At 38.6% G+C, this 26067-nt stretch overlaps 1 protein-coding gene and 1 pseudogene across 1 annotated transcript in view; both read left to right on the top strand.

Annotated features, from left to right (window-relative positions):
• SLC5A4 (solute carrier family 5 member 4) overlaps nucleotides 1-20924 on the top strand; it is a 48558-nt gene extending 27634 nt beyond the window's left edge. The window contains exons 11-15 of the mRNA XM_038574527.1: nucleotides 1512-1662; nucleotides 4136-4304; nucleotides 12167-12382; nucleotides 14066-14168; nucleotides 20221-20924. Of these exons, the coding sequence (XP_038430455.1) occupies nucleotides 1512-1662; nucleotides 4136-4304; nucleotides 12167-12382; nucleotides 14066-14168; nucleotides 20221-20435 (854 nt within the window). The 3' untranslated portion in view covers nucleotides 20436-20924. The remainder of the gene's footprint in view (nucleotides 1-1511; nucleotides 1663-4135; nucleotides 4305-12166; nucleotides 12383-14065; nucleotides 14169-20220) is intronic.
• Nucleotides 749-1491, top strand: OR7A22P (olfactory receptor family 7 subfamily A member 22, pseudogene; annotated as a pseudogene).
• Nucleotides 20925-26067: the final 5143 nt, after the last annotated feature.

Genomic DNA, 26067 nt, shown 5'->3' with positions numbered 1-26067 from the left:
CACTGTTTTTTCTCTCCCAGATTTAAGTTCCAGCAAATTATCTCTAAGTTTATATTTATAACCAGAATTCTGTATTGAGTATTCTCAAATGGTCAGGAAATATGCAGGAAATACTACACAATGATACATATTGACAGGCACGTCAGTTTATTTTTTTTTTTATGGAATACTACCTAGCCATCAGACAGGAGCAATACTTGCCATTTACAAGGACGTGGATAGAACTAGAGTGTATTCTGCTGAGAGAAATAAGTCAATGAGTGAGAGATAATTATCATATGGTTTACTAATATGCGGAATATAAGAAACAGCATAGAGGATCATATGATAAGGGAGAGAAAACTGAATGGGAAGTCATTAGGAAGGGAGAAAAACCATGAGAGACTCTTAACTATAGGAAACAAATTGAGGGTTGAAGGAGGGAGGTGGGTGGGGAATGGGGTAATTGGGTGGTGGCCATTAAAGAAGGCATGCTATTTGATGAGCACTAGGTGTTATATACAACTGATAAATCATTGAAATCTACATGTGAAGCTAAGTAGGTAGTTTATGTTAGCTAATTGAATTTAAATTAAAAAAGAGATTTCCAGGCATTTGTGATCTAAGTTTAGAGAGGCCATTAGGGATATATGAAAATGGAAAAAGGTAAAGAGTCTGTATATGAGACAGAGCAGAATCTTAATAAGTGAGTTACTTAAAGGTATGGAGAAGTTGAAGTCAAACAAATGGAAATTCCAGGAAATCAATAGAATGAGCAGATTCTACTTTCACAGCCTGATCAAAGAATGGCATTTCTGGCTCTGAGGCTATGAGTCTTACAATCATGGGCACATCTTCAGCCCCAGGATGACTGGCCACTGCATCACTGGAACCCCAAAGATTCTTTTCAGAGCCCTCTTTATGTCTCTGTTCTTCAGACTATAGATGAAGGGGTTCAGCATGGGTATGACTATGTGTATATCACCGAGGCCACTGCACTTGTGTGGGAGCTCTGGGGAGCAGCAGAGCTAAAGTACACTTCTAGGCTTGTAGAGTAAAATAAGGAGACAACCAAGAGGTGAGATGCACAGGTAGAAAATGCTTTATACTTGCTCTAAGATGATGAGATTCTATGTACGGGGGAAACAAGAGTAAAGGAACCCAGTGAAAGGACCACCTGCCAGCAGCACAGTCATAAAATATATCACCATGTCATTAAGAAAAGTGTCAGAACAGGCATTCCTGATTACTTGATTGAGTTAAAAAAAAATGAAGGATTTCTGTGCCTGTACAGAAGGACACCCACAACACCATTAAGCTCTGTAATAAGGAATTCAGGACACTAGAACCAGCAGTCCACAGAGCCAGGGATTCATGATAACCATGTAATGCAGGGGGTGACAGATAGCCATGCATGTCAGTTTAGTATGTGGTCCAGGTAACACTTTTGAACAACTCTCTGGTTTGGCAAGGCCCTCATAAATCATGGAGTCCAATCCCTAACTAATGTTTGCACTTTCATCTGGCCCCAGGACTTCGAGGTCTCATGCTGTCAGTCATGTTGGCCTCTCTCATGAGCTCCCTGACCTCCATCTTTAACAGCGCCAGCACCCTCTTCACCATGGACCTCTACACCAAGATTAGGAAACAGGCATCAGAGAAGGAGCTTCTTATAGCAGGAAGGTGAGAGCATCCTGATTTCTGTCTAAAATTTCTCTGGAAAATAAAAGTGAACTAGTGTCTTCTCATCTTTGGGTTCAGTGAAATAGATGATGGATTTCTAGAGTGGGGAAGGGAAATTAAGAGGACTTTATCTCTTTCCAGATATAAAATTGGGGACCACATTTTGAAATGAAATAGTCACATTTCCAAATTTTCAAATGCTTCTGATTTTCTCTGAATTCTTCTTGTCCTCACACTCTGTTCCAACTACATCTTCATGAAACTCTAGTGTCTCCCATGGGGTATAAATTCCCCGCCTACTCTAATAGGTTAATGCACTGTCTCTAGAGGTTTCCATGTATATCTCATGAAGCAAGTCACAGATTAAGTCAAACACCCCACTATGAGTAGTTTATTAACTGTATTCATTAAGAAATGAGATGCCAAGAGAAACTGACCACCCATGCAAAAAGTAGCATTTTGCAGGAGACAGTAGCAATAGCTTAGTAAATTAAACATTTCCAAGGAAAATTCCAGCAGCTCACTTGGTCTAGATCTTGACTCTGGAAAAATGCTATAGGAGAATAAGAACAATAAAGCATCTATGTTTCTGGTAGCGAAAGTGTTGGACCTGAGTTCAGTAAGCCCAAGATGCAGAAGTCCGCCAATAGGTATATGATCTTGGGTATAAATGCCTTTATCTCAATAATAAAGTAATGAATTTCTCTCCCTCTCTCTCTCTCTCTCTCTCTCTCTCTCTCTCATTAAATGCCTACTAGTTCCCAGAATACAAATATGAAAAAGAACATATATGTGAAAAATAATTTCCTGCTTTGTAGAATGTATGCCTTTGTTATAAAGATAGAAAATCAATAAATGTATTCCATATCTGATGGCAAAAAGTGCTAGGAAGAAAGTTAAAGCAGGATTAAAGGTGGATCAATGTGGATGGAACTGAAAGGTATTATTCTGAGTGAAATAAGTCAATTGGAAAAGGACAAACATTATATGGTCTCATTCATTTGGGGAATATAAAAATTAGTGAAAGGGAATTAAGGGAAAGGAGAGAAAATGAGTGAAAATATCAGTGAGGGTGACAAAACATGAGAGACTCCTAACTCTGGGAAATGAACAAGGAGTAGTGGAAGGGGAGGTGGGTAGGGGGTTGGGGTGACTGGGTGATGGGCACTGGGGGGGTCACTTGGCGGGATAAGCACTGGGTATTATGTTAAATGTTGGCAAATTTAACTCCAATAAAAAAAATTTTTTAAAGGATTAAAGGTGGGGGCTCCTCAAGACAGGTGTTCAGGGAGTACTCCCTGAGGAGGTCCCATTTGAGGACAGTCTTGAGGGAAGTGTGGAAGTGAACCCTATGTCTCTGTAGGAAAGGAACAGTAAATGCTGAATTCTTACAACACTCATGTATGTGGTGTGTCTCAGGACAGTGGTGTGAGGTTGGCACATGATGAGCAAGTGGAAAAGTGATAACAACCATAGGCTAAAGGGTAGCTAGAGGTGAAATTATGTAGGGCCACTTAAGCCATAACAAGACTGGATTTTATTCCACATATGACAGAAAACAACTGAAGATAAGAGAGTAAGGGAAGTACATGATTTGTTTTCCAATGATGATAACAAGGAAAACAAGGAAAATGGGTATTATTTATTTATTAAACTTTATTATCTAAGAATCATGCTCAAACTTTCCATGGTTTATCACATTTAATTATTGCAAGGTTGCAGAAAGTTTTTGAAGCTTCAATGAGATACCTGTTCCTCAATCTCCTGCCTAAATACTTGTTCCCCACTTTTCCCCCCCTCTCTGTTTCAGGTGAGCACAGAGAAGTAATGACAGTCCAGTAAATTATGTTTGTTTATTTATACAATAAACACAGAATATTGTGGAGTTTAGCATTAGTCATTCTCCCTGGACCCCAGGAACTTCTAAAAGGGTTTTACCAATATTTTAACCAATTCTTTCTACCTGTCAAAGTACTCAAGGAGTAAAATACACAAATTACCATTTCTGGCCAATTCACTCCACATTCTGGAATAAAGAATATTGTAATTCTAACCTGTGCACGCTGACTTAGTTTTTCTCAAGCTAGGAAAAAAGATCAAAATGGGAGTGACTTTCATTATCAAACAAATAATTACTTACTCATAGAAATAGTATGGTGGTTTTTTTCTAACTGATATATTACATAAATTGCATTAGAGAATTATTAACCAGTGACTGACATTTGAACTGTTATGAATGGATGTTTAATCTCATAATTGAAGCTATTTTTACTAATTGTAGACAAGCAATTGCTTTATTGGCATTTTACTAACCAGTGATCATTAAGCATGGCATGGCTTCATGTGAGGTTGAGTTTGATTTTATTTGGAAAATCAATGAATGGCCACAAGAATGAATTTAAGAACTAAAGAACAATAGAAGTATTGATAATGCTTTTTGTTTAATATTTAAATCATTTTGTTTTCTCCTCAGGCTATTTATCATTCTATTAATTGTCATCAGTATTTTGTGGGTCCCATTAGTGCAGGTATCTCAAAATGGACAACTGTTCCATTATATAGAATCAATTTCTAGCTACCTTGGGCCTCCTGTTGCAGCTGTCTTCCTGCTTGCCATCTTCTGTAAAAGAGTCAATGAACAAGTAAGTAAAAATCAGAAAACTTCTTCCCTGCTAGAGTAAGAAAGTTAATTCTTTCACTGGTAGAAAAATGCATTCTTTCCACTTTGTATATACAACTCAAAGCCCATCTCAATTTTTTAAAAGATTTTATTTATCAATTCTTGAGAGACAGAGAGAGACAGAGAGAGAGAGAGAGAGAGAGAGAGAGGCAGAGACACAAGCAGAGGGAGAAGCAGGCTCCATGCAGGGAGCCCAATGTGGGACTCCATCCCGGGTCTCCGGGATCATGCCCCAGGGGGAAGGCAGGTGCTAAACAGCTGAGCCACCCATCTCAATTTTAATTGTAATCAGCTACAATTCCTGATTCTCACTAACGTGTGTAAATATGTAGGGCACACTTATAGTACAATCTTTTTTAAGATTGTATTTATTTATTTGAGAGAGAGACAGACATAGTGAGAGAAAGCATAAACAAGGAGGAGAGGAAGAAACAGGTTCCCCACCGAGCAGGGAGCCCAACATAGGACTTGATCTCAGGACCCCAGGATTATGACCTTAGTCAAAAGCAGACACTTAACCAACTAAGCCACCCAGGCACCTCAGTACAATCTTTATATTTCTTACAAAATATTATATACATACATGACGTGATGCTAAGGAACACAAGTTTTGGAGTAAGACTGACAGGATCCAATCCTGGATCTACCACTTTATATCATTGTGATCTTGAGCAAACCATTTGATTCTGTGTAGAATGAAGTTAATCATATGCCTACCTTATAGGATTGCTGTGAAGATTAAGAGATTTTTTTTAAATGTGAAGTACTGGGGGGAGGAGCAAGATGGCGGAAGAGTAGGGTCCCCAAATCACCTGCCTCCACCAAACTACCTAGAAAACCTTCAAATTATCCTGAAAATCTATGAATTCGGCCTGAGATTTAAAGAGAGACCAGCTGGAATGCTACAGTGAGAAGAGTTCGCGCTTCTATCAAGGTAGGAAGACGGGGAAAAAGAAATAAAGGAACAAAGGCCTCCAAGGGGGAGGGGCCCCGCGAGGAGCCGGGCTTGGGCCGGGGCGAGTGTCCCCAGGACAGGAGAGCCCCGTCCCGGAGGAGCAGGAGCTGCACCGACCTTCCCGGGGGAAAGGGGCTCGCGGGGAGTTGGAGCAGGACCCAGGAGGGCGGGGATGCCCTCGGGCTCCCCGGGACAGTAACAGCAACTGCGCACCCAGGAGAGTGCCCCGAGCTCCCTAAGGGCTGCAGCGCGCACGGCGGGACCCGGCGGGACCCGGAGCAGCTGAAGGGGCTCGGGCGGCGGCTCCGCGGAGGGGGCTGCGCGGCCCCGGGAGCAGCTCGGAGGGGCTCGGGCAGAGGAAGAGGCTCAGTGCAGAGGGGGCTGCGCGGTTCCAGGAGCAGCTCGGAGGGGCTCGGGCGGCGGCTCCGCGGAGGGGGCTGCGCGGCCCGGGAGCGCGAATCCAACAGCGCAGGCCCCGGAGCACAGGGCGCCGGGACACAGCCCAGGATCCCGCCTCCCCCGGGACAGGCAGAGGCCGGGAGGGCCCAGGACAGCGAGGACGCTCCTGCCCCAGCTGAGCAGATCAGCGGCCCCGCCCGGAGCCTCCAGGCCCTGCAGACGGAGTTCCTGCCGGAGCTGAATCCAGGTTTCCAGAGCTGCCCCGCCACTGGGGCTGTTCCTCCTGCGGCCTCACGGGGTAAACAACCCCCACTGAGCCCTGCACCAGGCAGGGGCACAGCAGCTCCCCCAACTGCTAACACCTGAAAATCAGCACAACAGGCCCCTCCCCCAGAACACCAGCTAGACTGACAACTTCCAGGAGAAGCCAAGGGACTTAAAGTACACAGAATCAGAAGATACTCCCCGGTGGTTCTTTTTTTGTTTGTTTGTTTTTGTTTTTGTTTTTGTTTTGTTTTGCTTCTTGATTTGTTTCCTTCCCCCACCCCCTTTTTTTCTCCTTTCTTTTTCTTTCTCTTTTTCTTTTTTTTTTTTTTCTTTTTCGTTTTTTTTTTCTTTTTCTTCCCTTTTTTTTTTCTCTTTCTCTTTTCTTTCCTTCTTTCTCTCCTCTCTTTTTCTCTTTTTCCCAATACAACTTGCTTTTGGCCACTCTGCACTGAGCAAAATGACTAGAAGGAAAACCTCACCTCAAAAGAAAGAATCAGAAACAGTCCTCTCTCCCACAGAGTTACAAAATCTGGATTACAATTCAATGTCAGAAAGCCAATTCAGAAGCACTATTATACAGCTACTGGTGGCTCTAGAAAAAAGTATAAAGGACTCAAGAGACTTCATGACTGCAGAATTTAGAGCTAATCAGGCAGAAATTAAAAATCAATTGAATGAGATGCAATCCAAACTAGAAGTCCTAACGACGAGGGTTAACGAGGTGGAAGAACGAGTGAGTGACCTAGAAGACAAGTTGATAGCAAAGAGGGAAACTGAGGAAAAAAGAGACAAACAATTAAAAGACCATGAAGATAGATTAAGGGAAATAAACGACAGCCTGAGGAAGAAAAACCTACGTTTAATTGGGGTTCCCGAGGGCGCCGAAAGGGACAGAGGGCCAGAATATGTATTTGAACAAATTCTAGCTGAAAACTTTCCTAATCTGGGAAGGGAAACAGGCATTCAGATCCAGGAAATAGAGAGATCCCCCCCTAAAATCAATAAAAACCGTTCAACACCTCGACATTTAATTGTGAAGCTTGCAAATTCCAAAGATAAGGAGAAGATCCTTAAAGCAGCAAGAGACAAGAAATCCCTGACTTTTATGGGGAGGAGTATTAGGGTAACAGCAGACCTCTCCACAGAGACCTGGCAGGCCAGAAAGGGCTGGCAGGATATATTCAGGGTCCTAAATGAGAAGAACATGCAACCAAGAATACTTTATCCAGCAAGGCTCTCATTCAAAATGGAAGGAGAGATAAAGAGCTTCCAAGACAGGCAGCAACTAAAAGAATATGTGACCTCCAAACCAGCTCTGCAAGAAATTTTAAGGGGGCCTCTTAAAATTCCCCTTTAAGAAGAAGTTCAGTGGAACAGTCCACAAAAACAAAGACTGAATAGATATCATGATGACACTAAACTCATATCTCTCAATAGTAACTCTGAATGTGAACGGGCTTAATGACCCCATCAAAAGGCGCAGGGTTTCAGACTGGATAAAAAAGCAGGACCCATCTATTTGCTGTCTACAAGAGACTCATTTTAGACAGAAGGACACCTACAGCCTGAAAATAAAAGGTTGGAGAACCATTTACCATTCGAATGGTCCTCAAAAGAAAGCAGGGGTAGCCATCCTTATATCAGATAAACTAAAATTTACCCCAAAGACTGTAGTGAGAGATGAAGAGGGACACTATATCATACTTAAAGGATCTATTCAACAAGAGGACTTAACAATCCTCAATATATATGCTCCGAATGTGGGAGCTGCCAAATATATAAATCAATTATTAACCAAAGTGAAGAAATACTTAGATAATAATACACTTATACTTGGTGACTTCAATCTAGCTCTTTCTATACTCGATAGGTCTTCTAAGCACAACATCTCCAAAGAAACGAGAGCTTTAAATGATACACTGGACCAGATGGATTTCACAGATATCTACAGAACTTTACATCCAAACTCAACTGAATACACATTCTTCTCAAGCGCACATGGAACTTTCTCCAGAATAGACCACATATTGGGTCACAAATCGGGTCTGAACCGATACCAAAAGATTGGGATTGTCCCCTGCATATTCTCGGACCATAATGCCTTGAAATTAGAACTAAATCACAACAAGAAGTTTGGAAGGACCTCAAACACATGGAGGTTAAGGACCATCCTGCTAAAAGATAAAAGGGTCAACCAGGAAATTAAGGAAGAATTAAAAAGATTCATGGAAACTAATGAGAATGAAGATACAACCGTTCAAAATCTTTGGGATGCAGCAAAAGCAGTCCTAAGGGGGAAATACATCGCAATACAAGCATCCATTCAAAAACTGGAAAGAACTCAAATACAAAAGCTAACCTTACACATAAAGGAGCTAGAGAAAAAACAGCAAATAGATCCTACACCCAAGAGAAGAAGGGAGTTAATAAAGATTCGAGCAGAACTCAACGAAATCGAGACCAGAAGAACTGTGGAACAGATCAACAGAACCAGGAGTTGGTTCTTTGAAAGAATTAATAAGATAGATAAACCATTAGCCAGCCTTATTAAAAAGAAGAGAGAGAAGACTCAAATTAATAAAATCATGAATGAGAAAGGAGAGATCACTACCAACACCAAGGAAATACAAACTATTTTAAAAACATATTATGAACAGCTATACGCCAATAAATTAGGCAATCTAGAAGAAATGGACGCATTCCTGGAAAGCCACAAACTACCAAAACTGGAACAGGAAGAAATAGAAAACCTGAACAGGCCAATAACCAGGGAGGAAATTGAAGCAGTCATCAAAAACCTCCCAAGACACAAGAGTCCAGGGCCAGATGGCTTCCCAGGAGAATTTTATCAAACGTTTAAAGAAGAAATCATACCTATTCTCCTAAAGCTGTTTGGAAAGATAGAAAGAGATGGAGTACTTCCAAATTCGTTCTATGAAGCCAGCATCACCTTAATTCCAAAGCCAGACAAAGACCCCGCCAAAAAGGAGAATTACAGACCAATATCCCTGATGAACATGGATGCAAAAATTTTCAACAAGATACTGGCCAATAGGATCCAACAGTACATTAAGAAAATTATTCACCGTGACCAAGTAGGATTTATCCCTGGGACACAAGGCTGGTTCAACACCCGTAAAACAATCAATGTGATTCATCATATCAGCAAGAGAAAAACCAAGAACCATATGATCCTCTCATTGGATGCAGAGAAAGCATTTGACAAAATACAGCATCCATTCCTGATTAAAACTCTTCAGAGTGTAGGGATAGAGGGAACATTCCTCGACATCTTAAAAGCCATCTATGAAAAGCCCACAGCAAATATCATTCTCAATGGGGAAGCACTGGGAGCCTTTCCCCTAAGATCAGGAACAAGACAGGGATGTCCACTCTCACCACTGCTATTCAACATAGTACTGGAAGTCCTAGCCTCAGCAATCAGACAACAAAAAGACATTAAAGGCATTCAAATTGGCAAAGAAGAAGTCAAACTCTCTCTCTTCGCCGATGACATGATACTCTACATAGAAAACCCAAAAGTCTCCACCCCAAGATTGCTAGAACTCATACAGCAATTCGGTAGCGTGGCAGGATACAAAATCAATGCCCAGAAGTCAGTGGCATTTCTATACACTAACAATGAGACTGAAGAAAGAGAAATTAAGGAGTCAATCCCATTTACAATTGCACCCAAAAGCATAAGATACCTAGGAATAAACCTCACCAAAGATGTAAAGGATCTATACCCTCAAAACTATAGAACACTTCTGAAAGAAATTGAGGAAGACACAAAGAGATGGAAAAATATTCCATGCTCATGGATTGGCAGAATTAATATTGTGAAAATGTCAATGTTACCCAGGGCAATATACACGTTTAATGCAATCCCTATCAAAATACCATGGACTTTCTTCAGAGAGTTAGAACAAATTATTTTAAGATTTGTGTGGAATCAGAAAAGACCCCGAATAGCCAGGGGAATTTTAAAAAAGAAAACCATATCTGGGGGCATCACAATGCCAGATTTCAGGTTGTACTACAAAGCTGTGGTCATCAAGACAGTGTGGTACTGGCACAAAAACAGACACATAGATCAGTGGAACAGAATAGAGAATCCAGAAGTGGACCCTGAACTTTATGGGCAACTAATATTCGATAAAGGAGGAAAGACTATCCATTGGAAGAAAGACAGTCTCTTCAATAAATGGTGCTGGGAAAATTGGACATCCACATGCAGAAGAATGAAACTAGACCACTCTCTTTCACCATACACAAAGATAAACTCAAAATGGATGAAAGATCTAAATGTGAGACAAGATTCCATCAAAATCCTAGAGGAGAACACAGGCAACACCCTTTTTGAACTCGGCCATAGTAACTTCTTGCAAGATACATCCACAAAGGCAAAAGAAACAAAAGCAAAAATGAACTATTGGGACTTCATCAAGATAAGAAGCTTTTGCACAGCAAAGGATACAGTCAACAAAACTCAAAGACAACCTACAGAATGGGAGAAGATATTTGCAAATGACGTATCAGATAAAGGGCTAGTTTCCAAGATCTATAAAGAACTTATTAAACTCAACACCAAAGAAACAAACAATCCAATCATGAAATGGGCAAAAGACATGAACAGAAATCTCACAGAGGAAGACATAGACATGGCCAACATGCATATGAGAAAATGCTCTGCATCACTTGCCATCAGGGAAATACAAATCAAAACTACAATGAGATACCACCTCACACCAGTGAGAATGGGGAAAATTAACAAGGCAGGAAACAACAAATGTTGGAGAGGATGCGGAGAAAAGGGAACCCTCTTACACTGTTGGTGGGAATGTGAACTGGTGCAGCCACTCTGGAAAACTGTGTGGAGGTTCCTCAAACAGTTAAAAATAGACCTGCCCTACGACCCAGCAATTGCACTGTTGGGGATTTACCCCAAAGATACAAATGCAATGAAACCCTGGGATGCCTGCACCCCGATGTTTATAGCAGCAATGTCCACAATAGCCAAACTGTGGAAGGAGCCTCGGTGTTCATCGAAAGATGAATGGATAAAGAAGATGTGGTTTATGTATACAATGGAATATTACTCAGCTATTAGAAATGACAAATACCCACCATTTGCTTCAACGTGGATGGAACTGGAGGGTATTATGCTGAGTGAAGTAAGTCAGTCGGAGAAGGACAAACATTATATGTTCTCATTCATTTGGGGAATATAAATAATAGTGAAAGGGAAAATAAGGGAAGGGAGAAGAAATGTGTGGGAAATATCAGAAAGGGAGACAGAACGTAAAGACTGCTAACTCTGGGAAACGAGCTAGGGGTGGTAGAAGGGGAGGAGGGCGGGGGGTGGGAGTGAATGGGTGACGGGCACTGGGTATTATTCTGTATGTTAGTAAATTGAACACCAATAAAAAAAAAAATAAAATAAAAAAAAAAATAAATGTGAAGTACTCAGAAAAGAACCTACCACACTAGTAACAACTCAAAATATGTTAATTTTTATTCTTATATCTGTAACTGATTATTATGGATAATGTACATTTAATCCCTTAATTGTTTCCAATTGTTAGCTTATTATAATTTTGAAGTGAAGAATAGGTGCAAAGAGGTTAATATCTTATGTGCTTTTCAAATGTTACTTATTATTAGTAAGTGGGATCTTGGGATTCAGACTCAGGTCTACCTCCAACCAAAGCTCATACTCATAATCTCCATGCAACACTGTTTCCCTAAACATAACATCTTGATCAGGGAATCAAGGGATACATATTTCCAATCGCACTAACTTCTTAGAGAAAATAAATCCTTTTAGTTGTCAAAAGTTTAATAGACCTATCGTAACTATCTAATATCAACTCTGCAAATTGTTCAACATAAGCCATAGTTCTGTTTATTCTATAAAATAAGTCACTACTTTTGAAATCTATATATAAAATAAAATTCAAGGTAAACTTAAGTCTGGGTCAGAGTAGGCAGTAGTGTCCTGGTGCAATGAAATCTCAGGATCACAGAAAGCAGCAGCCCACTAATAAACATGTGTATTTGCATCTTTGATGAGTTTATGCTCAAGGTTAGCCATTGTTGGTTCTTAGTGAAGAAAACAGGTAGGATGATGATAATGATTTACTCAAATGAGCGTCTCATTTTTTCCAAATACTCTTATTTTATTCTTGTTCCTTTTGCAGGGAGCCTTCTGGGGTCTAATCACTGGACTTGTGATTGGCCTCATTCGTATGATTGCAGAGTTTGCCTATGGAACGAGTAGTTGTTTGGCTGCCAGTAACTGTCCTGAAATCATCTGTGGAGTACACTATCTGTACTTTGCCATCATTCTCTTTTTTGTTTCCATGCTGGTCATCCTGGGAATTTCCCTGCTAACAAAACCCATTCCTGATGTACATGTGAGTGATGAAAAGCGGAAATATGTTTATTTAAAAAATAGTTATTTGCCTTCCAGGAAAATGGACTCTTAACTCTGGGAAATGAACTAGGGGTGGTGGAAGGGGAGATGGCTGGGGGGTTGGGGTGACGGGCACTGAGGAGGGCACTTGATGGGATGAGCACTGGGTGTTATTCTATATGTTGGCAAATTGAACACCAATAAAAAATAAATTTATACATTAAAAAAAGAGTTTCAGCAAAGAAAGTAGATATTGTATAAGAAATTTTATGAGTAAGAATCTTATGAAGTAGGATGCCCAGGTAGCTCAGCGGTTGAGCATCTGTCTTTGGCTCAGCGTGTGATCCCGGGTCTACGGATAGAGTTCCACATCAGGCTCCCTGTGAGGAGCCTGCTTCTCCCTCTGCCTATGTCTCTGCCTCTCTCTGTGTCTTCATGAATAAATAAATAAAATCTTTTAAAGAAAGTCTTATGAAGCTATAATTAGAAATATTAGCTGTAAGGTGGAAGCATATGCTTGTTATGTCAACAACAAATAAAAAAGCCAATTACAAATTCTGGTAAATCCATACAAGAAAGTCATGAGCCAAATAATGAGACCAAGTAAAATGAAGTGTGACTTCAAACATATGATAGGTTATAATTTTGAAACCCATTTGATACTTGAAATCATTTCTTTAGAATGACCTAGAGCTGGTATTTATTCACTGTATCCAATCACATGTCTTGGATCTATGGCACAGGAAAAAAGTAGCTATAATAACATAAATAGCCATTTATTTTCAAATTTTCAATCAACACACAGACCAAGCATGGAAAATTAATCATATTGACAAAAAAAAAACAAAATTCTATAAAGCTTATAATAGTTTTAAAATAATGATACAGTTGACAAAAGCTTGGAGATTGGCTGGGAAATAAATGTGTAAGGGCATAAATTGCTATCAGGATTTAATAGCAGTAACTATATAAACATGATGGATCCAGAAACGAAGCTTAGGAAGATATTTTAGGGGCACCTGGATGGCTCAGTCAGTTAAGCATCTGACTTCAGCTCAGATCATATCTCAGGGTCTAAGAATCAAGCCCCATGTTGGCTCTGTGCTGGCCAGGAATCTGCTTCTCCTTCTCCCTCTGCCCCTCCCCCTATCCATGTGCACACTCTCTCTCTCTATCTTTCTCTCAAATGAATAAATAAAATCTTTTTTTAAAAAAAGAAGATATCTTAAAAGTTACAAAAGTAACCACTAGACAACTGAAAGTAATAATGTTGCAGCTAATAACAGCTGAATAAGGACAGTGAGTATGTATATGTAAGTTAGATGTATATGCAAGTTAGATAAATCTTTAACTTTTATGAAATTATAAATGTATAAGTTAGATAAATGTAAGTTAGTATATATTAGATAAATTTTTGACTTTTATGGATTTATAAATCCAGAAGTAAGAGTGGTAAGCATATTACTTGAAAGTGCTTAATAACTACTGGGAGAGTTAAAAACAGAAATAATTGTAAATGGTCAGTGCGTTTTCGTGAATTCGTGTTGTAGAAGACCTCTTCTTTGTTACCTCTAGTGTTCGGTGCCATTTGATTTTTTCGGCACTATACAATAAACAAATGTACCATCATATTATTGTAAACATTTGCCCATCACTAATGTGTTTGTCTACGGTGTCTGTACAGCTGTATCGCTTGTGTTGGGCTCTTCGAAACAGTACAGAGGAACGGATTGATTTAGATGCAGAAGAGAAAAGATATGAAGAAGCTGATGATAATGTTGATGAAGGTAATATTTGGTTACATTTAGTTTTTATGTAGAATCTCTCTGTACCTGAATTGCTTTTATGTTTGCTTTATTTTTTAATGCCACTAAATTCAGTTTCTGATAAAGCTGTTAGATTTATGGCAAACTGAAATGTCAAAATCTTACCTTCCAAAAAAATTAAGACAATTAATTACAAATGAAATCTCTCCATTCACCTGCCTCTCCATCAGTCTGTCTATTCATCTATCATTCATCCATGGATCTGTGTACCAGCTCTGAGGTGAAAATCAATTCTAGTCTCTCCTCTTCCTGGTTACATATTAAATGTTCAACTAATCAATCTTGATTGACAGTGATTAGGCACCTAGCATCTAGTCCCACCTTTTTCTCCAACCTTGTTTTTCATTCTTCTCTCCAATATACCCTCCATTCCAGCCAGGCAGATTTCTTCACTCCACCCCCCCACACACACACATATACCAAGTTCTTTAGAATATTTTTACTTCTCCTAAGAGAAAAAAATTGCCTATCCTTTGAAACTAGGTTCTAATCTCATTTCCAACAAGGAAACTTCTCCAGGGTCCACCCCCATGGCTCTTTGGTTACCTGGTATTTTTTAAACCATTGAAAAAAGTTTAGCACTTCAGGACATGTAGTCCAATTGTTTCATTTGATTTGGCTTAGATTCTTCAACTTGAGGAAAGAATAAAGGCCTTCTACTTTTGGATTTCTTTATCAGTGTTCTGGAGTAAGAATGGTTTATATGGTTTTTCTTTTTTTATACTTTGTCTGGTTTTGGTATTAAAATCATAGTGTTCTCATAAAATGAATTGGAAACATTTCAATAAGATTGGAATGATTTCTGCATCAAAATGTTGGTATTTTGCTAATAATATCATTAGGCCTTAGGGCCTGGAATGGGAAGGGGTTTAACCAGATTAAATTTGTATTAAGCAATGCCTCTAGAGGTATTTGGAAGTTCCATTTCTTGGTTAATCAGTTTTGGAAAATTTTATTTTGTAGTATTTTGTCCATTTAGCACACATTTTAAATATATTGACATGAAGTTATTCATATTACTTATTGGCTTTTCCATCTCTACTACCTCTGTAGTTATGCATTCTGTTTAATTCCTAATATAACTTTTTGTGATTTCTCCTTTTTTCTTGATAAATCTCACTAACTTGTCTATTTTACTTTTCTTTTTTAAACTATTATTTATTTATCTATTTATTTATTTAAGAGAGAGAATTTGAGCAGGGGGAGGGACAAAGGAAGAGGGAGACAAGCAGATCTCCTGCTGACAGGGAGCCCTATGTGGGGCTTGATGTCAGGACAATGAGATCATGATCTGAGCCAAAATCAAGTGTTGGGTGGGTGTTTACTTCAGAAAGAAATTGAGGAAGACACAAAGAGATGGAAAAATATTCCATGCTCATGGATTGGAAGAATTAATATTGTGAAAATGTCAGTGTTACCCAGGGCAATTTACACGTTTAATGCAATCCCTATCAAAATACCATGGACTTTCTTCAGAGAGTTGGAACAAATCATCTTAAGATTTGCGTGGAATCAGAAGAGACCCCAAATAGCCAGGGGAATATTAAAAAAGAAAACCATAGCTGAGGGCATCACAACGTCAGATTTCAGGTTGTACTACAAAGCTATGGTCATCAAGACAGTGTGGTACTGGCACAAAAGCAGACAAACAGATCAATGGAACAGAATAGAGAATCCAGAAATGGAACCTCAACTTTATAATCAACTAATATTCGACAAAGGAGGAAAGACTATGCATTGGAAAAAAGACAGTTTCTTCAAATATGGTGCTGGGAAAATTGGACATCCACATGCAGAAGAATGAAACTGGACCACTCCCTTGAGCCATACACAAAGATAAACTCAAAATGGATGAAAGATCTAAATGTGAGACAAGATTCCATCAAAATCCTAGAGGAGAACACAGGCAACACCTGTTTTGAATTTGGCCACAGTAACTTTTTGCAAGATACATCCATGAAGGCAAAAGAAACAAAAGCAAAAGTGAACTGTTGGGACTTCATCAAGATAAGAAGCTTTTTCACAGCCAAGGATACAGTCAACAAAACTACAGAATGGGAGAAGATATTTGCAAATGACGTATCAGATAAAGGGCTAGTTTCCAAGATCTATAAAGAACTTCTTAAACTCAACACCAAAGAAACAAACACTCCAATCATGAAATGGGCAAAAGACATGAACAGAAATCTCACAGAGGAAGACATAGACATGGCCAACAGGCACATGAGAAAATGCTCTGCATCACTTGCCATCAGGGAAATACAAATCAAAACCACAATGAGATACCACCTCACACCAGTGAGAATGGGGCAAATTAACAAGGCAGGAAACCACAAGGTTGGAGAGGATGCAGAGAAAAGGGAACCCTCTTACACTGTTGGTGGGAATGTGAACTGGTGCAGCCACTCTGGAAAACTGTGTGGAGGTTCCTCAAAGAGTTAAAAATAGACCTGCCCTATGACCCTGCAATTGCACTGTTGGGGATTTACCCCAAAGATTCAGATGCAATGAAACCCTGGGACGCCTGCACCCCGATGTTTATAGCAGCAATGTCCACAATAGCCAAACTGTGGAAGGAGCCTCGGTGTTCATCGAAAGATGAATGGATAAAGAAGATGTGGTCTATGTATACAATGGAATATTACTCAGCCATTAGAAATGACAAATACCCACCATTTGCTTCAATGTGGATGGAACTGGAGGGTATTATGCTGAGTGAAATAAGTCAATCGGAGAAGGACAAACAGTGTATGTTCTCATTCATTTGGGGAATATAAATAATAGTGAAAGGAAATATAAGGGAAGGGAGAAGAAAATGACTCTTAACTCGAGGAAATGAACTAGGGGTGGTGGAAGGGGAGGAGGGCAGGGGGTGGGGGTTAATGGGTAATAGGCACTGAGGGGGGCACTTGACGGGATGAGCACTGGGTGTTATTCTGTATGTTGGCAAATTGAACACCAATAAAAAATTAATTTATTAAAAAAAAAAGAAATGGGAAGAAGACATGAACAGATGTTTCTCCAAAGACCTCCATATGGCTAACAAACATATGAAAAAAAATGCTCCGCATCACTTGTCATCAGGGAAATACAAATCCGAACCACAATGAGACCACTTTACCGGGTGAGAATGGATAAAATTAACAAGACAAGAAACAACAAATGTTGGAGAGGATATGGAGAAAGGGAAACCCTCTTGCACTGTTGGTGGGAATGCAAGCTGGTACAGCCCCTCTGGAAAACAGTATGGAGGTTCCTCAAGAAGTTAAAAATAGAGTTACCCTATGACCCAGCAATTGCACTACTGAGTACCCCAAAGATACTGATGTAGTGAAGTGACAAGATACCTGCACCCCAATGTTCATAGTAGTAATGTCCACAATAGCCAAACTGTGGAGGAAGTCTTGATGTCCATGGACAGATGAATGGATAAAGAAGATGTGATAGATAGATGATAGGTAGATAGATAGATATACCTACAATGGAATATTATTCAGCCATTAGAAAGGATAGATACCTACCATTTGCACCGACAGGAATGGAACTCGAGGGTATTATGCTGAGTGAAATAAGTTAATTGGAGAAAAACAATTATTATATGGTTTCATTCAAATATGCAGTATTAGAAATAGTGAAAAAGACCACAAGGGAAGGGGGGGAAACTGAGTGGGGGAAAATTAGAGTAGAAGACAAACCATGAGAGACTCCTGACTCTGGGAAACAAACAAAAGGTTGTGGAAGGGGAGAAGGATGGGGGGATAAGGTGGCTGGGCAACAAGCATTAAGGAGGGCACGTGATGTGATGAGTACTGGGTGTTATACTATATGTTGGCAAACTGAAGTTCAATAAAATAAAATAAATTGAATATTACTTCATTAATTTTCAGCCTTCCTTCTTGTATAATGTAAATAAATAAAGCTATGCATTTTCCTCAAAGTAATGCTTTTGTTGCATCTCAAGCTTTTAATCTGTAGAGTTTTCTTTACCATTTATTTATAAGAATGGTCTTTTTTTAAGATTTTACTTGTTTGTTCATGAGAGCACAGGAAGAGAAGCAGAGACACAGGCAGAGGGAGAAGCAAGCATCCTGCTGGGAACCCCAATGAGGACTTGATCCTGGAACTCCAGGATCACACCCTGAGCCAAAGACAGATGCTCAACCACTGAGCCACCCAGGCATCCCTGTTTATAAGAATAGTCTTACATTTATTATGTTTTTTTCATAGACATTTGAATTTAGAAGTATATTTTAAATTCTCCAATACAACAAATAGCCTTGTACTTAGAGCTTTCTGTATTTTTGCCAGTTTACCTTTGGGATAGATTTTGAGAAGTTTGAATTTTGGGTCAATACCTATGCAATTTTGCTATATGCTGCCAAATTCCCATCTGTGAAAGTTGAATCATGCTTTTGTAGCAACAGTGTGTGAGAGTGCCTGCTTCTACACAAATTAATATAGGATACTGTGAAACTTTCTAATTTTTTTGTCACTGACAGATGAGTAGCAGTATCTCAGTGTCATTTTTTTCAAATTTCTCTTTTTTTGTTATTCAAGGTTTTATTTACATTCTATTTAGTCAGGGATCCCTGGGTGGCTCAGTGGTTTAGTGCCTGCCATTGACTCAGGGCATGATCCTGGAGTCCTGGGATCAAGTCCTACATCAGGTTTCCTGCATGGAGCCTGCTTCTCCCTCTGCCTGTCAATATCTCTCTCTCTCTCTCTCTCTCTCTCTCTCTCTTTCTCTCTCTCTCTCTCTCTCTCTCTCATTTCAAATAAATAAATAAATAAATAAATAAATAAATAAATAAATAAATCTTTTTAAAAAATTTCTAATTAGTCAAGGTGCCTGAGTGGTGCAGTAAGTTAAGTGTCTGACTCTTGATTTTGACTCAGGTCATGATCTCACAATCGTGAGATGGAGCTCCGTGTGGGACTCTGCACTCAGTGCAGCATCTGCTTGAGACTCTCTCTCCCTCCCCCTCTCCCGCTGCCCCTCACATTTGTGCTCTTTCTCTCTATAAAATAAACAAAATCTCTTATTAAAAATTAATACATTCTGGTTAGTCAACATATAGTTTCAGGAGTAAATTTAGTGACTCATCACTTACAGATAACACTCATTACTCATAACAAGTGCCCTCCTTAATACTTAATACCCATCCCCACTCACTTCCCCTCCAGCAACCTTCAGTTTGTTTTCTATAGCTATGACTCTCTTATAGTTTGTCTCCTTCTTTTTTCCCCCTCCCTCTATGTTCATCTGTTTTGTTTCCGAAATTCCAAATATGAGTGAAATCATATGGTATTTCTATTTCTCTGACTTATTTCTCTTAGCATATGACACTGTAGCTCCATCTGTGTCATTGCAAATGGCAAGATTTCATTTTTTTGATGGCTGAGTAATATTACATTATAGACATAGATATATATATATATACCACATCTTTATCCTTTCATATAGTAACTGCCTTTTTTGAGTGAATTTAAGAACTTTTTTTTAATTTTTATTTATTTATGATAGTCACACAGAGAGAGAGAGAAGCAGAGACATAGGCAGAGGGAGAAGCAGGCTCCATGCACCGGGAGCCCGACGTGGGATTCGATCCTGGGTCTCCAGGATCACGCCCCGGGCCAAAGGCAGGCGCTAAACCGCTGCGCCACCCAGGGATCCCTAAGAACTTTTTATCTATGTATATATATGTGTCTACATGGGATTGTCAGAAGTCTTTTCTATTTTTAAAGGCCAATGTATGCTAAGGATATTAAACCTTTTATGGTATAAGGTGCAAATGTTTTTTCCCAGTTTGTCACTTGTTTTTATTTTGTTTATTTAACTTTATGCCATGCAAAAGTTTTCAGTTTTATATAATCAAAGTTATCTATATTTTCTCAGGGATTCCCCTAACACTTAAAAGTGGTTGTAATCATTCTTTACAGTCATCTGTACTACATTTACAGGAGTTTTATTTCCCATGTTCTGTGATTATTTGTTTGTCTTTTTTTGTTTCAGATAATCCTGAGAAACCCCGTGGATGCCTCAGGAAGGCTTATGACATATTTTGTGGTTTGCAGAAGACAGGTCCCAAACTGAGCAAAGAAGAGGAAGAAGCCCAGAAAAAGAAGCTGACAGACACATCTGAGAAGCCTTTATGGAGGACTATAGTGAATGTCAATGCCATTCTACTCCTAGCAGTGGCTGTCTTTGCCCATGGCTATTTTGCCTGAATTCTATCTGAGCCATTAAACAATTTATTAAGCAAAGGATAATTTTATTGATTTTTTTCACTTTTAAAGTTTGTTATGTTTCAAAGAGAGGTAATTTCAAACAGGAGAAAAAACTTGGTAATTTTATCATATGAGATAACTATAGACCTGATTTTTAGCTTTTGTTGTTCCTTTGTGTCAATAAAGAAAGAGTTGACAATTTAGAAAGCCACGGAGCTGACTTTATATGTGTGTATGGACTAGGACCTTTGGGTCTAAAAAACTTTTTTTCCCCACCAGGTAGATTGTCCTACCTTATTCTTGCTTTCTATTTCCAGAGATTTCCAATTAGAAGGAATGCCTCTTCCAACTCTGCCTCATATAGTAACTGCCTCATCTGTAAAACAGTGACCTCCCAATCTCTCTTTACTGACCTCATGGAAAATATAAATATTTCCTAATAGTTGAGGGGAATTGAGCTATAAATGTCTGTTATAAATAATTTTATGAATTTACTGGAAATTATTAGCTTATGTCTTAAATAAAGCCATCTCCTACTAAATGTTTGCCCATTAAGCCATTTATTTCATAAACTACTTTATAAAAATAATTCACACATCATAAAATAAATCTATGTAAAGTGTATAATTCAGTGAGATGCTCGGGTGGCTCAGTTGGTTGAGCATCTGACTCAGTTTCAGCTCAGGTCATGAGCTCACTGTTGTGGGGTCCAGCTTCATGCTCAGTGTGGAGTCTGATTTTCTACCCCTCTCTCTCCCTCAACCTCTGCCCCATCCCAACTTGCATACTCTCTTTCTGTCTCTAAAATAAGTAATTAAGGGGAGCCTAGGTGATTCAGTTGGTTAAGCATCTGGCTCTTGATTTCAGCTCAGGTCATGATCTCAGTGTTGCGAGATCAAGCCCCAAACTGGCTTCATGTTCAGTGTGGAGTCTGCTGGAGATTCTCTGGCTCTTCCTGTCCCCCTGTCCCTTTCCCCATTCACACTCTGTCTCACATTCCAATAAATAAATAAAATATTTTTTAAAAATAAAATAAGTAAATAAATCTTCAAAAATAATATAATAAGGTGTACAATTCAGTGTATTTTAGAATATTTACAGAGTAGTTCAACAATTACCACAATCTAACTTTCTACATTAACATTATTTATTGAAATCATTACTTGAATATACATATTTGTCTGTCTGTATTTCTGTGTTATTTTGACATTCTGAATGACAGTTACCTCATGTAGGATTATATATAGTTTTATTATTTTTAAAGATTTTATTTATTTATTCATGAGAGACATGGTGGGGGGAGAGAGAGAGAAAGAGAGAGAAAGGCAGAGACACAGGCAGAGGGAGAACCAGGCTCCATGCAGGGAGCCCAATGTGGGACTCAATCCTGGGACTCCAGGATCATGCCCTGAGCTGAAGGCAGATGCTTAACCTATGAGCCACCCAGGCGTCCCTATATATAGTTTTAAAACACACCTTTTTAAAAGTAAATCAGCATATTAAAATGGTTTTAATAAATTACATAAGAAATGTCTATCTATCATGTTGTTATAAAATTCAGTGTTTTGGCCTATAGAATCAAATAAAACACTCTCCACTGACAATCTGTCTCTCCCATACTCCCATTAAGTTTACAAAGAATAAGTGTTAACAGTTTAAAGTATATGTTAAAGTAATTTTTCTATTCATTTGTACCCATATTTTTACACAATGCATCTTACTCCAAATGTTGTTCTATCACTGGCTTTGTCATATAAAATTTATCCTGGAATCTTTGCCTGTGAGTGCATACAGAAACCCTCCTTCTTTTTAATAATACATTGTTCTGTGAAATCATTTGACAGCTATTTGACAATTTTTCTACTGAAAAACATTCACCTTGGTTTCAATTATTTGCTATTATCAATGATACCTGACCACATGTACCTGTACGTTCATCTGTTGTCACATTAACCACTTCTGTTTTCTTTAATGATTGATTCTTAATAATGGAATATGGGGGCAAGGGGTATAAGCACTTAATATTTTGATAAAAATTTAAAAGTTATGTTCTAAAGAGGATTTACCAATTTATATTCTCACCATCAGATTATGAAAGTTCCTGTTTATTCACATAATTAATTATCAATCTTAATTCATTTTTATCAATTTGATGATTGAAAAATAATTTTTTTAAAAATGTGTATTTCCACTTAGTGAGATTGTATGTATTTACATATACTCATTAGCTATTTGTATTTTTTCTTCTGTGAATTCCTTGATATATTTTATCAATTTTTCATTCATTTATAGATATTTTAGTCTATATATTTATCATTTGCATATGAATTGCAAATATTTTTTCTTGAAGTCTGTGACTTGCCTTTTAATTCTTTATCTTTAAAAAAAATTCCTTATCTTTTTTAATTTAAATTCTGTTTGCCAACATATAGTATAACACCCAGTGTTCACCCTATCAAGTGCCCTCATTAGTTCCCATCACCAGTTACTCCATCCCCCTCCCCCCTCCCCTTCTTTGTTTGTTTCCCAGAGTTAAGAGTCTCCCATGGTTTGTCTTCCTCTCTAATTTTTCCCAAGGTTTCCTCCTTTCCCTTATAGTCCTTTTCACTATTTCTTATAGTCTACATAAGAATGAAACCATTTGATGATTGTCCTTCTCCAATTGACTTATTTCACTCAGCATAATACCCTCCAATTCCATCTACATCAAAGCAAATGGTAGGAATTTGTCCTTTCTAATGGCTGAGTAATATTCCATTGTATATATAGACCACATCTTCTTTATCCATTCTTCTTTCAATGGACACCGAGGCTCCTTCCACAGTTTGGCTATTGTGGACTTTGCTGCTATAAACATTGGATGTAGGTGTCCTGTCACTTCACTACATCAGGATCTTTGGGGTAAATACCCAGTAGTGAAATTGCTGGGACATAGGGTAGCTCTATTTTTAATTTCTTGAGGAACCTACACACAGTTTTCCAGAGTGGATGTACCAGCTTGCATTCCCACCAACAATACAAGAAGGTTCCCCATTCTCCACATCCTCTCCAACATTCTTGTTTCCTATATTGTTAATTTTATTCATTCTCACTGGTGTGAGGTGGTATCCTATTGTGGTTTTGATTTGTATTTCCCGGATTTGCCTTTTAATTTTATGTCATTCTTTATTATACAAAACTTTAATTTTTATTTAGTCAGATTTATTCATCTTTTCCTTATACCTCCTGGGTTTTGTTGCTTATTTTCAGTGGCTCACTTTGTCCTTTGGAGATTTTGTTGTCATAGTTTTTTTTTTTTTTTTTGGTGTTCAATTTACCAACATACAGAATAATCCCCAGTGCCCGTCACCCAATCACTCCCACCCCCGCCCTCCTCCCCTTCTACCACCCCTACTTCGTTTCCCAGAGTTAGCAGTCTTTACGTTATGTCTCCCTTTCTGATTTTTCCCACACATTTCTTCTCCCTTCCCTTATATTCACTTTCACTATTATTTATATTCCCCACATGAATGAGAACATATAATATTTGTCCTTCTCCGACTGACTTACTTCACTCAGCATAATACCCTCCAGTTCCATCCACGTTGAAGCAAATGGTGGGTATTTGTCATTTCTAATAGCTGAGTAATGTTCCATTGTATACATAAACCACATCTTCTTTATCCATTCATCTTTTGATGGACACCGAGGCTCCTTCCACAGTTTGGCTATTGTGGCCATTGCTGCTATAAACATCGGGGTGCAGGTGTCCCGGCATTTCATTGCATCTGTATCTTTGGGGTAAATCCTCAACAGTGCAATTGCTGGGTCGTAGGGCAGGTCTATTTTTAACTCTTTGAGGAAACTCCACACAGTTTTAAAGAACGTTCTCAGGGTTCCTGGGTGGTTCAGTTGGTTAAACATCTGACTCTTGATTTTGCTCAGGTCTTGACCTCAGAGTCATGAGATCAAGTCCTGCATCAAGCTCCACACTCAGCAGAGATTCTGCTTGAGATTCTCTCCCTCTCTCTCTGCCCCTCCCCCTACTCAAACTCTCTCTCACTAAAAGAAACAAATCTTTTAAAAAAAGAATTCTCAAATCCTACATTATTTTACAATTTACTTTTCTTTCTTTATAATATGTGGTAGACATCATTAAGTCCAACTAATGTAAGTCACTTGAATTCATTTTAACTTCTGCCTAATAAAATATAACATGAAATACATTTGATTTCTAAATATCTTTTTCCACCAGAATAATGCTGCAATAATTATATTTATACATAGATTTCCTCTGGTGGTTTCATAAGAGATAATCCTCAAAGTAGTATACTAAATAATGAATACATTTATTTATATATTTAGTAGATACTGGCAAAAAAACTTCCAAAAAGTTGAAGCAATTAGCAAGCATACCAATAACAGGGAATGAGTAGGCTTAGTAGGAAAAAAAGTCGTTGCTTTTTCAAAATTGTTGATCAGTCTGGTTGATAAAAAACCTTGTAGAAGTTCTAATTAATCATCTATTTTCACTTCAGTGAGTTACCTATATATAAACTTTTTCTAGCTTTCTATCTGGTGGTTTATGATGAGAAACATTTTTTTTAAAGATTGATTGATTGATTGATTGATTGATTTGACAGAGAAAGAGAGCAAGTGAGAACGGCAAGGAGAGAGGCAGAGGTAGAAAGAGAAGCAGACTCTCCTGCTGAGCAGGACTTGATACCAGGACCCCAGAATCATGACCTAAGCCGAAGGAAGATGTTTAACCAACTAAGCCACCCTGATGCCCCAATGAGAAACATTCTAAAGCAAAACAGGAAACCTAGAAACCACAAGAGTTGAAAATACATATTTAACTAAACAAATCATTGATTTTTTTATATCAGAAGGTAGTCCAAATGGAAGTTAAAATATGAGGCTAAAACGCATTACAGCAAAAGAAAAAGAAAGAGCTCCCGTAAACAAATGATAACGCAGCAAATAGGCCTTATCATGGCACTGTATCTGAAAGGAAAGACACAGATTTGGGCTTCTCCGAAGGTGATGTAATTCCTGAAATCTAGAAACTAGTCTAGAATGGCCAATAAGTACACATCCAAGGAAGTTATTCCTACAAATTATTCCAAGAGATTTCCTCCTTTGTTGCATGATGTTTGTTTATCCTTGACTTAAATGGAGCACTTCTAAGTGAAACCAATAAGAATTATTTAGGCTTATAAAGTTTTGTCTCATTAAAAAAAAAAGTTTTGTCTTACTATGTTAAGGAAGTCCCTTTTAATTCTTTTTTTTATTGGAGTTTGATTTGCCGACATATATTATAACACGTGGTGCTCATCACATCAAGTGCCTGACTCAGAGCGCCTCACCCAGTCACTCCATCCCCCATGCCCAACTCCCCTTCCCCTACCCCTTGTTCATTTCCCAGAGTTGGGGGCCTCTCATGTTTGTTGCACTCTCTGATTTTTACCAATCATTTTCTCTCCTTTCCCCTTTAATCCCTTACACTATTTTTTATATTTCAAATATGAGTGAAACCATATAATGATTGTCCTTCGATTGACTCACTTCAATCAGCGAAATACCCTCCAGTTCCATCCAAGTCGAAGCAAATGGTGGGTATTCGTCATTTCTAATGGTTGAGTAATATTCC

The sequence above is a fragment of the Canis lupus genome, chromosome 26, assembly GCF_011100685.1.
Source record: "Canis lupus familiaris isolate Mischka breed German Shepherd chromosome 26, alternate assembly UU_Cfam_GSD_1.0, whole genome shotgun sequence".
In the NCBI taxonomy this organism is placed as follows: Eukaryota; Metazoa; Chordata; class Mammalia; order Carnivora; family Canidae; genus Canis; species Canis lupus.
The sequence above is the reverse complement of the archived record's forward strand: the minus strand, read 5'-3'. Positions and strand labels throughout refer to the sequence as shown.